Below are 14,695 nucleotides of genomic sequence, written 5' to 3'. Positions count from 1 at the left end.
GGACTAGCTAACTGACTGAATGCCCATTAACCTTATAACTCCTGTTGTGTGTGTGTGTGTGTATGTGTGTGTGTGTGTGTTTGTGTACAGAGAGACAGCCAGGTTCATAATGGATATAAGGAAGTTTTTTCAAAAAAGGAACCACATTCAGGTAAAAGTGTAAAATCAAATGATCCGTCAATCAAGAATAATGTTGGATCAGCATTTCAATATTTATGTCTTTTATTAGATGTTCATGTGGTTTGGTTATTTGTCTTTTGGTTGAAAGTAGACAGAGAGGACTTTTTGTTAGTGATCTTAACAGTATTTTTTCATATTAATGTAATTTTTCATCTAATTGAATACAATCTATTTCTGTATGACTGTCAGTCCAAAGAAGGAGAGAGGAAAGAGGGGAATGTGAGGAGAAAGGGCAAGGTCAGGAAGAACCAGGTAAGAAAACAGACAGGAAACAGTGACAGGCACAACAGAAACTATTAAACTGACAAAGAGAATAAAAACCTGATTTTACTCACACAATCTGGAAGTTGTGTTCTCACTATATTAAAGCTGCTATACAGAATCTGCAAAACAAACTGGTTTGAAACATTTTTGACCCTCTTTAACAACATTCCAACATAACATTATCATTTATTGGGGAGATTAAAATTAATGATATATTTTTATGTGGTTCAGCCACAACTCTACTAAAACCTCAGCCAGTAATAGGTAGGCCAACTTTTGGACCGTCCAGTTGTCTGTATGACTGCTGCAGTACGTACATCACATTTGCACACTATCAGAAAGTGCCAAACAGCCCTGGTGGAGTGAGGAGCTGTAAAGAGAAGCAGAGTGCTCTGTTTATATTCTAAAAATGTTTTAAGCTTGTTTCAAAGATTCTGTACTGCAGCTTTAAATGTTTTCCAAAAGCACACATACGCTTATCAGTGTTTCTCAAACTTTTTACAGTGTGTACCACCTGACAAAAAATGTCAAGCTCTCCCAAGTACCACTATGAAAGCATGAAACTCATAAATCTTACAACACAAAATTAGTCTTATTAAATTAGTAAAATTAGTATCTGCACTAAAGATTTTTTCATACATTGTATACATTCTACCACAGGCAAAGTTGCCTCCATTTTTATAGTTTTTATTAATATTTTGTAATAATTTATTTGTAACAATTTATTCAGTTTTGGGAGTGTATTTTTATGCATCTGTATTATATTATACATACACATTAAAAGTGAATCTCTGTCCAAAAAATGCAGTCAGTTTACTTTTTACCATGAGCATCATTCATTATTCTCCCCCAGTAATTAAGGTTAGGATAAGTATTTTTTTTTATTCCAATCCATTCTTCTTTTGCAGCATTTAAATAACCTTTATCAGATTTGATGGTTTTGTTACAGACTTTTCAAAAAAGTGTTTTGCCTTTCTTTCTCAAATGTGGGGATTAAATTGTGTTAAAATGCACAAAACAGTGATGTCATGTTTTGTGACGAGGACCCAGGCACAGAGAGACTTGATGAATTTAAGAATCTCATGATTTAAGAAAGAAATTTGCAGACTTGCACAGAGATGGTAAAATTATGATGACTCATAACGGAGACGAAGACAACAGACGATGAGGACAGGGAGGATGCAGGGGTTTAAATGCACCAAGGAGACAGTCAGAGAGAACTTGGGACAACTGGAGACATTTAAGGATGCAGGGACTAACAGAGACAGGGAAGAAGTCTCATTGTGACGTGTAAAGTTTATCTTGTCTGGCTGGGCAGCTCTCTGGGTGCTCAGCACCCCCAAAGCTCTGATCCTAGAATCGCCCCTGGTTTTTACACAGCTGAATAAATGTCAAGCAGACAACTGATTATCAGAAGTGTGAGATGCTTGAGAATATACTCCGGTGTCCTGTTATATTTTAGATAGCAAGGAGCAGACAGCTGCATTTATTAAACTGCACTGAAACAATCTGCAAATTTCATTTAAATTCAATAAACTATCATCTTGTCTTTATTTTTAGTTAGCACATACCTTAAACACTTAAATCTTTAAGCTAATGATAGTTATATAAGAGCAGATGCATGCTGGTGCAATAAGCTGTACGTTGTACGTCCAATGGATGCATGATCTGATTAGTCGACTAATCGCAAAAATAATCGGTGACTAGTCGACTATCAAAATAATCGTTTGTGGCAGCCCTATTCCTCACACACCTTTATAGAGTAAGGGGGGGTGTTGCCCTTTGGCAGCCCTCCTCAGTAGTCTTCCACTACTCTCACTGCGCTTCACCCTGGGGTTGTCCTCCCCCAGGCTTGTACCTGTGGCTTCCTGTCCTGGTGGTGGGGGTTGGCTGTTCTGCAACCCAGTTCTTTGTTCCAATTCCAGGAATCTCCTCTACTTTTATTATTTCACACAGTAATTGCCATATTGCAATATTACATGCAATCCCAAACTATAGTCTCTTTAACTCTAATGTATATTCATTAATCTATTGTTCTCAACAAGAGGCATAGCATGAATGGACACAGCGCACCGGCGTGTCTATTGTATTTTTTGCCATGATATTGGTTGATCTTCACCACGAACAGCATCTAGACTCTGTCTTGAATTCTATCACTACTGGGATTCTGTTCTGCCATGATGGGTCATTGGAGCCTAATTGGCAAATAGATTTCATTCTTGCAAATTCTGTCTGACAATAAATCATGTTGAATTCTTCCAAGTGACACCTCCATATTGGACTGCTGTTACAGTACAGAAGCAAACAACAAACATTTGGTAGAAAGCTGTGTTAATGATTAACAAGTTCATGAAGTTTAACCTTTCAGAATAACAACATTACTTCCTTATGACACTATATACTGAATGAACATTCATGTACTGGTATCAGCAAAGGGAAAGGCAAAGAGTGAAGGACTGCTTTAGAAATGGAAACATTTTCTGATATACTTCTGATATACTTCTTCATTTTCGGTTCCATCTCAGGTGAGCTTTCAGTGCTCGATGAAGCAGAAAAAACTCTGTCTGCTCATATTACTTTAAAGTTTTACTTCCTAATTTTTACTTTTAATATGTCCTCAAATAATTTGTTTGAATAACATTATATTGCAGTCTTTGATATATCTGTTGAATACTTCTAGTTCATGTTTAACTATGTGTAACCTGAAAATTGCACACAGGAATACGTTTTTCCTGCTCAGATAACATGGATCAGTTTGATAAGAAGTCAGTTTGTAGACTGATGGTATACTTAAACTCTGAGCCACAATCCTTATAAAAACTTCAATTCAATTCAGTTCAATTCAATTCAATTTTACTCAATTTTATTTATACAGTAGCCTCAAGACGCTTTATATTATAAGGTAGACCCTACAGTAAACCCCAACACTCATATGACCCCTTTAAGCAAGCACCTTGGCGACAGTGGGAAGGAAGAAACCTCCAGCAGAACCAAGCTTAGAGAGGGGTGGCAATCTGCTGTGACTGGTTGGGGTGAGAAAAGGAAGACAGGATAAAAGACATGCTGTGGAAGAGAGCCAGAGATTAATAACCAGTAATGATTCAGTGCAGAGAGGTCTATTAACACATAGTCAGTAAGAAAGGTGACTGAAGAAGAAATACTCAATGCATCATAGGAATCCCCTAGAAGCCTGAACCTATTGCAGCATAACTAAGGGAGGATTCTGGATAACCTGATCCAGCCCTAACTATGTGCTTTAGCAAAAAGGAAAGTTTTAAGCCTAATCTTAAAAGTAAACAAATCCCTTCTATGGAAGCTGGTTCTATAGAAGAGGAGCCTGAAAGCTGAAGGCTCTCCCTCCCGTTCTACTTTTAAATACTCTATAGAGTATTTAAAAAAAAAAAACAACCCATAGCTAGCCAGGCCTCTGTAGCTGATGCAGCCAGAGGCAGCTTTGTATTTTTATTTAGAATTTTTATTTATTACTTCTAGTCTGAACTAGTGTAACTTGTTATTGTCAAGATGTCCTCAGAACTCCCAGAACAACGTTCAGTTTATCCAAAATGCTGCAGTGAGAGTACCAACAGGGACTAGGAAAGAGAGAGCATATTTCACCTATATTGGCTTCCTTTCACTGGCTCCCTGTTAAATCCAGAATCAAATTTAAAATCCTTCTGCTCATGTACAAGGTCTTTAAAGTGTCAGTCATCAAATACAGTTTCTGATCTCGTCTTCTGTGATAGTGTCTTGTTTTTGTTTCTCTGTCATATCACAACTTAGATTATTACACTTTTGAGCCTCTTATGTGTGTGACTCTTAGTTGGATAAGCATTTCGGAAAGCCTGATGGCTCATCTGGGATTCTGCGAACAACAGTAACAGTCTGCTGGGCCGTTATTAAGTGCTGATCACATACAGTAATTGTATTACTCGGAAAAACATCCTGTGACTCCACGTCAACATCTTTATATTAACTTCAAAAAGTTTATATCTTGCACTAACACAGTTACACCACATGAGGGAGGCATCGTGCAAGTTTTCTAGTGGATCAGCTTATAAAAAAGTCTATGACTCTACTTGCATGTGAAACTGACACTGCACCTTGTTAATACTTAAGGGTTTAAAGGGTTAAGTAGAGTTTCATTTACCATATTGAGTCAGTAGGTTCGTGGTCAGTTTGATAGTTGAACATTCCTAGCTGCACTCTTCACAGATATTTAATTAATGGCTTTGTTACTACAGCTTCTTATTGTCTTAGTGGCATTTGCAGGTAAGTCTCAAAAATTATGATGTTCAGTAGAACTTATGGTCTCTTTACAAAAGGTTATATTTTCCTTTGGATGTTTGCCAAAGACTTAGAGCAGCAGCAATTCACTGAAAGCAACAGCTGGTTAACTGTTTTAATAACCACACGTTTACTGTGTGAGTTCCTGAAACTCGATCAGAAATATGTGCGGTATTATCTGGAAAAGCTCAACCTCTAATGAAAATAAGGTGAACTCCGCAGCTTTGCTGTATTTCATTGCATTTATTCCACAATTGTTTTATTTGTTTGACTGACATATGTTTTATGTACTTTTCTATTTGTCTCCTGCAGTTTTCACTGAAGGAGCTGGTGTGTTGCCTGGTCCACTGAATGCAGCTGTAGGAGAAAAGGTGATGTTCACCACAACACTGACTCCAACAGAAACACCGTTTCTAACTGTGGCCTGGAAGTTAAATTTCTCTAAGGTTATAATCATCTCAACTAACTTAGCAAACAATACTGGACCAGAGTATGAAGGTAGGATCACCCTCTTCCCATCTACTGGGTCTCTGGAGCTCAGGAGTCTCACTCTGAATGACATTGGAGAATACAGTGTTAGCATTACACAAGCTGATGGCACACAGCAGCTTGGACGTACAACTTTGGAGATACACGGTGAGCAGATATTGAAATCCAACAGTGTAATTGTTTCTGCAATATTTAAACAAGTTTACATTATATTAAACGTGCAAAAATACCTGGAATTATTAGTACATTTTTGTTATGTGTTGTTCTGCATTCTTGCAATAATTTGTGATATTATTCAGATTGTGATATTACAAACTTTACAAAGTGGCTGTAAGAAACTGAATGGCTTATTTAAATGTAGTATTGACCAGCATATTGTAAAGATTAGTCTGAGGACTCCATTTGTCTAATTTACTCTGTGCAGAATAGTCACTTAAAGGCAGCAGATATTTAAATTATGAGAATGAAAGTATTTCAAGGTTTTGATTGGTACAGTACTTCTTTAATTGTTTTAATGATAAATATATTTTTGCTTATTTCTTCTTTTGAGGTTATTTATATAATATACAATCCTTGTCATGACATGGTTTAGCTAGAATTGGATTTCAATCATTTTAATGCTTACTTTCTATTGTTGATGCCAACAATGAAACTATTTTGTTTTTCTTTCACAGAGAAAGTCTCCAATGTGTTGGTAACTTCCAGCAGCACAGACTTGGTTGAGTTCAGTGGTTCTGTCTCTCTGTCCTGCTCTGCCTCTGGATCCTCTCTCTCTTTCCTCTGGTTGAACGGCAGCTCTGAGGTTACAGCAAGTGACAGAGTTCAGCTCACTGATGGAGACTCTAATCTGACGATAATCAATGTGACCCGCTTTGACCAGGGACCATTCAGGTGTAATGCGTCCAATCCTGTCAGTTTTGGTACCAGTGATCCAGTAAACCTCTCCATCAGCTGTGAGTTACTAAAGTAAATGCTCAGTAATTTATCTGAAAACATCTGCACACAAACATCATAGATGTTAGTGTGATATCATTTAAGATTTCAGAATATTAGATGTGTCTGATAAGCAAATAAAAAGATGGATGGATAAGGTGTTTGTTTTTTTCTGGTAACCTAATGTGGAGTCATGTAGTTGTGTTAAATAATTTCCTTTAACAAAGGAAAAATGAATGCAATATACTTATACATTTTTTATACAATAAAAATTTTCTCTGTTCCTTCTACATTTAGATGGCCCAGAAAATATAAATTTGATCTCATCTCCACCACAAGGATACTTTGCTGTGGGGTCAGACATCAGCCTCACCTGCTCAGTTGGATCCAGACCTCCTGCCCAGTTTAACTGGTTTCTGAATGGAGATCAGCTGCCTGATACTGGATCAGAGCTCAGACTGATGAATGTTCATATGAGTCAGAGTGGAAACTACAGATGTCAGGCCTTTAACAACAAAACTCTGAGATCTCAAACAACTCAGCCTTCAACCATCACTGTGCTGGGTAAGTCTGATTTACTGTTAAAAATGTATGATTTACGCATTCTCTGCAACTACTTTGCTCAGATAATACTTTCATATATTTAAAAAAAACATTTGTGGGGGAAAAATGAAAGGAGAAAACTTCTGATATTTTTTCTCATGCAGAAGAGATAAATAGCTCGTAGGAAAAGAAACTCGGGTAGAACGAAGAATTTACAACACAAACAAAATACATTGAGCTATACGCGAGTAGCCTAACATTACAACATTTTGTGTAAGCCACCAAAAACGTTAAAAAGCCTTTAGTTCATTTCTGACGTCTCAGAGCATTGCCAGTCATCATTGCTACAACATAGTTAAGCTAAAGAAGCATATCATCAGGATGTAACGATAAAGAGTAATAATATTTAGCAATACTCAGCTTTACATGTTTTGACACAGGATCACACAGTCTTGTTCTGTCTTGTCAGCATCACCAGCAAGCAGATAAACCTGTCTTTCATCTGTTAGTTTCTAACCTGTATGTGCATTTTCTTTCTTAAAAATCTGTCTCTTGGCAAACAGAGAAAATATCAGGTGCTTCAATCTTGCTTAAATCTTCAACAAACCTGCCAGCTGTGGGGACTTCTGTCAGCTTAACCTGTGAGGCTTCTGGCTCAGTCTTTACAAGAAACTGGATGAAGGATGGCTCCAAACTGACCCTGACTGACAACATGACCCTTTCTGACAATAACAGAGTTTTGACTTTTAACATTTTGAAGAAGAAAGACGAAGGAGAATATTTATGTAATATCAGCAACCCTGTCAGCAGTGATGGAGTTAAATATGTTCTGATTGTTAACTGTAAGTAACATGCTGTTCAGTTTACACTGTTCACACGTATGGTCATACAATATTGAACTACAATATTGGCACCACGGACAACATATTTAATCAAGCAATGTATTTTTTTTTAAATGCAATGAACACATTTATTGTTTGTATTACTTTACTATGTAGATGGACCAGAAAATGTTCAAATTGGAGCTCCAAAAAAGATCCATATCAATATCAAAGACACCTTAAATTTGACTTCTATCCAGCTGTTCATGTTCATTCATTTTCAATAGTGCTCATTCCTTTAGGGGAATGAGTTGTTCCCAAGCCAGCCAAGTGATATAATCTCTCCAGTGAGTCCTGGGTCTTGCCCCAGGCCTCCTCCAGTAGGACAAGCCCAAAACCTTTTTCCTACGTGGCATCAATGAGGCATCCTATTCAAATGCTCATTTCTTTTAATGCTTATTTCTGCTGCTTGTATCATTGAGGATGTCCTAAAATGTACACCGTACAAGAGTTTGTGATCATAGATAAGGATAGAAAGGCTGAATGAATGGTAAATCATCACCTTCCCTTTCACACTCAGCTCTCTCTTTACCCCTGCAGACCATACAGTGTCCACATCTCTGTGGATGCTGCGTGGATTCAGTCTGAGATTCAAGATTCAGATTTGGAGATGCTGATTCTCATTCATACTAAGCTACGAATAGCTCCAGTGCAAGATGGAGGTCAATAGCTGATGAATACAGCAGAGCCACATCCTCCACAAAAAACAAACATGAAATCCTGAAGCCACCAAAGTGGAACACCCCCCACAGGATCTCCTAGTGGATGCAGGATAGTCCAAGGACCTTGTAGTCACTGCTCAATGCAGCCAGCTCAGCAATGGTGGTGTGGAGCATGGTCCGCTTTGACTCAATGTTTCCAGCCTAAATTGTAACGCAATCAAAGCTCTACTAGAGGGGAGAATTCAAGATCTTGTGGACTAGGAACTCTGCCAGATGTTCATAGCACGCCCTCACTATACTAGATGAGAGGAAGCGGTACCTAGTTAGTTAGAAATATTGTAGTGTAATAATATATAATAAGCTCAAATTATTCATGTCTATTTTTAAAAAATATTATTTTCCATTACCTACTCCTCCATAATGTTTCTGTAATCAATGTAAACATCTATCATGCCACCCATATCTGATTTGTACTGCACTACAAACTTCTTAAAGTAGATTTAAAAGAACAAGGAAAACAAAATGTAATTTATTAAAAATTATAATACTATTGCCTTTAAAGTAACTACTGCCAGAGAGTGAGCTGCAATGCACTCTCCGAGTGCTTCTTCTTATTTATTCCTCATAGATGTTGTCAGAATCCATTACCCAGGACCAATTTGCCTTGGGGGACCCTACCAAGGGCAAATTCCCCCCAACAACATAGCACCTGAAATCTCTGGAACATACAAGCTGCAGTAAGGTGGAAATTTACAGAGGGGTTAAATTTGACCTGCTCTTCTAAATCCACACAATCTGATTGACTTCATTCTTTAATGGGACAGATTATTAACAATAAGGTTGACTACATAAAAATAGAGGTTTTTGTGCTCCAGTCTCTCTTTTCTGAGAGAAGGAAGCACACCTTTAAAGCGTGGAATAATGTAACTGTGAGAGCATCATCATGAGTAGTGTATGGTTTTACTGTGACAGGTACCTGTGTGCACTGATACTGTTGGATGTTGCAGTGTGCGTATAGTATGGTACCACTGATAGTTTAAATGATGTACGTTTCCTGGAGTTTTAATGTTTTCTATGAACTAAATTTTGGAAATGTATCCTAACACTTAACTACCCTTTATCAAAACATGAATCTTCAGCAAATATTTGCTGAAACTACACAGTGAATTCATCATTTTGACAAATACAAGTGCTCTCCAGACAAAGACAGCAATGTACTGACCAAAAGTCCTCTGAAACCTGTTCAATTATGAAAATAAACAAAGAGAGAAATTATTGGAAAGTTTTGAGATGGTGAGACAACTTTGTGTCATCTTTATTTTATCTCTATTTGAACTTCCCCAGATCAATCATCAGAATGTGCTGCAGGTTGTATCGCTGGAATTGTAATCGCATGTTTTGCCATCGTTGCTGTTGCTTGTGGTGTAGGATACTACTTTTATAGGCGAAGGTAGGTGGATCATTTCTCAATGGTTTAGTCCACTTCTAAACACCTTTGGTACATAAGCGTAACTTATCAGTGTTACATGTAATTCATTTAACATCATATCATTTCATGAAATAACCACAGAGGTGCAAGTATTTCAGTGCAGTGTTTGTTTAAACAAACAAGTCTTTGTCATTTATCATTAAGGTTGGATTTAAATAAATGTAAATGTTTAGTGTTACAGTTCTGTGTAACTTTGTGGACAGACTTTGATAATGCTTCATTTATTATATTTAGAACCAACAAAAATCCACAGACACAAAATACAGGTGAGTAATATTTTAATATACATTTAACTTGTACATCTTTAATAGCAAAATAAAGAAAGTATAAATAAAATTACTGTATCAAAATCTGTTATTTTTGACCAGGAGAACATGTGTATGAGAACACTTAACCATATGACAAGAAAATTTGAGCTCTTTGTTTACATTTCCATTTTAAGGTAAGTATTAAATTCACTGTTGTGCTTTATTAAGAAAGAATACCTTATACAATGAAGAAAAGAGTGAAAGATTTTTTTCTCTGTATAAAAATCTGTCATTTTTCCATTATTGTTAAAAGTTAATGTCCACTTGCATGCAGTTTATAAACTGTTTACTAGAATAAGTTGTATATTTTTTCTTGTCCTGCAGATGAAACATTTGTGAAGCCTCTATCTGCTCCAGGAAGACAAAAGGTTTTGTTTTTTTGTTAGTTTGTTGGTTGTAATATTTTTTTGGTCATTATGAAAATATTTTAACAGAACATATGAAGATTGTTTATAAATTATTAGTCTACAACAATAAATATTAAGGTTTTCTGACATTTGAATTATGTAGTTGCTACTATTTTGATAAAGCTCTGTGTCTTCTTATTGATCATTAAATGTAAAATAAATACAACTAATACACAGAAGTTGTAGCCCTTGCTCTTACTTCAGTTTATCACTCATAAATGTGGTCCTGTATGTTTTAATGCTGAACTCGATCTACATGTTGTAAAAATCTGGATGATTACACAAAGACCTTGTGCTGTCTGAAGACACTGAGAAAAGCAGTACTGTCAAATTTTATCCTGAATATTTAACTACCCCTGAGGTTTCTGGACTGGTGCAGCAGATTACTTAATGTTCCAAGGACATTGTTAAAAATTGGATCCAAGTCATCTTCTTCTTCTCTACTCTTCTTCTAGCTGCTGTCTTTCAAGTCAAGTATCTGCCTCCATCTCACCCTATCTCTAGAGTCTCACTTTATCCCTTTTGTCAATATTTCGGTACATGTACAGGACATACAGGAGAATCAAAATGCTGTTGGTGGGAATGGTTGCATTAATGTGCCAAAGACTTTCAGCATCATTAAAAGAATTTAACTTCTGTGTGAGAGTGTGTTGGGGGGTAGGGGGGTAGGTGGGAAGCAGTAAAGAGTTCAGTCTTCTGACAGCCTCTTGAATGGAGCTATTCAAGAGTTTAGTGGAGTGGAGGAGAGATTAGGCCTTCTTGGACACAGCAGCACAGTAGATGTTCAGTTGGGTATGCTGGGAATGACTGTTCCTGAAATCTGCCATAATCCCTTTGGTTTTTTCCACATTCAGGAAAAGGTGTTACTCTTGGAACCTAGAAGTTAAAGTTTTCATTCCCAAGTGTCTGAGTTTTTCTATTAGTTGCTGCAGAATGATTGTGTTGAATGCTGAACTGAAATCTACAACTCTTATGAACTTTGGGTCAAATGATATATATATAAACTTTTTTTTTCCAAATCAGGTAAACCCCTTAATTGTATTAAAACTCTTAACATAGTGTTGTTGGCAGCAGCACTACTACACCAAACAAAAGAAGGTTTCTCACAAACTCTCACAAACTAAGCAAGTGACCTGAAGGCCCAGAGATTATTGTTTTACATTGTTTTATTTACTGTTATATTGTTTTTATATTCCAATTTCCTGTGTTGTAAAGCACTTTGTGATTTTTATCTGTGAAAAGCGCTATATGAATACATTTTACTTACTTTTACTTACTTATATAAAGGTCTGGATGACCTCTAATTTCCTGCTTTTAAATTTACCTGAAATTAAGGTTGTTTGACTCTAAAAACCCTAAAAAAAAAAACCTCTTAAAAAACATGGTGCCTAGCCAGATACTTTGGATGGCATTGGCCTCCAATAACACTGTGTGGAATTACCAGATACGTCCTTCATATTAAACAAATGTGTAGAACAGCTTTCTTGCATTTGCACTATATCTCTAAAGTTAGAAACATCCTGTCTCAGAATGATTCTATGAAGATTATGGAGAAAGGACAGCAGCTTTGATCATGTCCAGTCTAATAAATAAGGTGAGCTGAGAGGAGAGTTTTCTTTCTTGTTTTTGTATATCTCTAATAATGCATAACACATTCTGTACAAAAGAGTTTGAAAACTGATTAAAAAAACTATAATAAATGCAATGAACTTTTATACATTTAGGTCTTACTGATAACCAATATAAAGACGAGGCTGGAGGCACCACAGAGTTTGGATACTTTGTAAACAAAGCTTAAACTAAGTTCTAAATTTAATATATGACATTATTGAGTCATTTTACCTGAGTAGATATTCAACATGATGTCAGAGAAATGAAACATTTTTTTAGTGGTCTTTTACTGCAACTTTTAAGCTTTTATAAATTATAGTTCTACTTTGTGTTTTTAAGCTAAATATAATATAATACAAACCTTTGAAAAAGCCTCAACATAACATAATTTAGATGGACTTCAATGAAATATTTTAATGCTTATCTTCAGCCTCGTTGTTAGCTGATATCAACGATGAAACCATTTTACCACTTCTTTTACAGAGTCACTCTGCCCCTTTGACTTTCCTCTGATTGAACAGTTACAGTCATTTAGGAACTTAGACTCCATTAAAACTCGGATGGCTGACAACTTCCTCCAGTTTTAATGATCAAAAAACTGAAGTCCTTGTTTGTTCCCCTGACAGATTTACATCTAAGGTAATGAAAGCTCTGGGTTTTATTGTAAAATTTCACTAAATCATCTCTCAGTAACATCAGTCTCTTTTATCACATAAGAAATATTGCTAAGTTAAGTCCCATTGTGTCACACTTTGAACTGGAGATTTGTATTCTTGTATTTAATTCACTGTTCATTGGTCTAAGCAAAACCTCCCTGGGACATCAGCAGGTTGTTGAATTTCCAACACTGCTGAGAGGCTTCTGACTACATTTTCTAAGTACTCTCTGTTATGAAACGGCTGTGTGCAGGCAGGACGAGGACCCAAAATGCAGACTCCGGAGACAGAAAGTAACTCAAAACACAGCTTTAATGCTGAACTCAAAAAGGTAACAAAACTAGGAATACAAAATACACTTACACAGACTGGCCACACAGCTAGATGGGGTAGATCATGTTATGGTTCAAAATATTGGGGATGGAGACAAGAGAAAAACCACAATAACAACACTGGTCCGGTCGGGTCGAGTCAAACGATGATTTTAATGATCACACACGTGGGAGATGGAAACTGTATGCAGACAGCCTCTGATCTCAAAATGGTGGAGGATTACTCAAACTCTTATAGCCTCTGGTGCCCCCACCTTATCATAAAAGCCTAAACATTCACATGCTTTCTCTCACACGGCGCCTAAGCTACGACCTTGGCTCCCCGTTTATCTGCTCCTGCTGATTTGGGGCAGAAAACTCCAGTATATTCTGTTCTCTTCTAATCAGACAAATAAGGCGATGACTTTCTGCAAACAATATTTCTTATAACATCATAAAACAATATCATTCATCCACAATAAATCAGCAGTCTAATGTAATGCAAATCAGTTTAACGAATGCAATAGTTATCAGCTTCTTCTAATTCAGGAAAATAATGCATAATAATTCACAATCTTTAGTTAGGGGTATAACATGGCATAAAATAATATTATAATCTAACAATCACAACACTGACAAACTGAAACACAGGGCTTAAATACATAGAGGGAGCAATCAGGGATTGGGCAATAGGAGGGAAACACAGCTGGGGCAAATTAGGCCTAACGAAACAAGGGAAGCAAAACCAGATACATTAACATAAGACATGGACCTTCAAAATAAAACAGGAAACATAACACAGACTGAACTTAGAGACACAGACTCACAGGCAGGCACTACAACAGAGGGAACAGAGACGTGGGACCAGGGCAGACACTGACACTGACTGGACACGGGGATAAAGCAGACAGGGGAGACAGCAACTAAGGATTACACAGAGACATAAACCATAAGACAGAACTCTTAGAAACCAAAGACTAGAAATGATAAATAATATAATAAACTCAAAACCCTGGGTCAACGACCCAGGCATCCTAACACTCTCATGTCATACGTTTGCCAATCCAGCTACATTGGATACCTCAAAATTTGGGACAGGGGCATCAAAATGTTGAAGATCTGAGCGGTACTAAAAGAAAATGCTTGTGGAACGTCAGTAACATAACTGAGTATAAAAACATCACCTTAGAGAGGCAGACTTATTTAAAGTAACGATGGGCAGACGTTAATCAATTTGAAAAAACTGTGACTGAAAATTGCTGAACATCATCCAGGAAAACTGCCTTCTTCTCTGGGCCAAAGTACTTTAAAACTGGCTTCATAAATGCTGAAAGGTGTTTGCATGTTTTACAGAAACATGTTCTCCATCATGTTACTCCATAATAACATAGCTTCATATATCACCAACTGAAAAAATTTTGAGTGTCATGAAGTATAAAATACAGCAAAGAAGAGCCAGGTCTCTTGAGCAGGTAGAATCATATATCAGAAAACATGAGAACACATTCCCCTCCAAAAAGTTCAGAATCTGGTCTCTTCTCTTCCCAGATGTTTACAGACTGTTGTTAAAGATGGGATGCTCCACAGCCAAAACTTTTTAAAGATGTGTTGCTGCCATCAAATTCAAAATGACCTTATTTTTTAATCATACTTTAAATGGTGCAAATGAAGATTTGT

General features: G+C 36.7%; 1 protein-coding gene across 1 annotated transcript in view; it reads left to right on the top strand.

The window, feature by feature from the left end:
* The window catches only part of LOC146698888 (cell adhesion molecule CEACAM1-like), a 15,683-nt gene extending 4,869 nt beyond the window's left edge, over nucleotides 1–10,814 (top strand). The window contains exons 2-11 of the mRNA XM_085472592.1: nucleotides 370–432; nucleotides 4,686–4,713; nucleotides 5,041–5,364; nucleotides 5,892–6,170; nucleotides 6,448–6,714; nucleotides 7,257–7,535; nucleotides 9,581–9,686; nucleotides 9,960–9,991; nucleotides 10,094–10,167; nucleotides 10,358–10,814. Coding sequence (XP_085328718.1) covers nucleotides 370–432; nucleotides 4,686–4,713; nucleotides 5,041–5,364; nucleotides 5,892–6,170; nucleotides 6,448–6,714; nucleotides 7,257–7,535; nucleotides 9,581–9,686; nucleotides 9,960–9,991; nucleotides 10,094–10,119 — 1,404 coding nt within the window. The 3' untranslated portion in view covers nucleotides 10,120–10,167; nucleotides 10,358–10,814. The remainder of the gene's footprint in view (nucleotides 1–369; nucleotides 433–4,685; nucleotides 4,714–5,040; nucleotides 5,365–5,891; nucleotides 6,171–6,447; nucleotides 6,715–7,256; nucleotides 7,536–9,580; nucleotides 9,687–9,959; nucleotides 9,992–10,093; nucleotides 10,168–10,357) is intronic.
* Nucleotides 10,815–14,695: the final 3,881 nt, after the last annotated feature.

The sequence above is a fragment of the Copadichromis virginalis genome, linkage group LG11 (genome assembly GCF_057382275.1).
Source record: "Copadichromis virginalis isolate Kocher_CV1m ecotype Utaka linkage group LG11, C_Virginalis_male_GT1.1, whole genome shotgun sequence".
Classification (NCBI taxonomy): domain Eukaryota; kingdom Metazoa; phylum Chordata; class Actinopteri; order Cichliformes; family Cichlidae; genus Copadichromis; species Copadichromis virginalis.
This window is presented reverse-complemented; position numbering and strand designations above follow the sequence as displayed.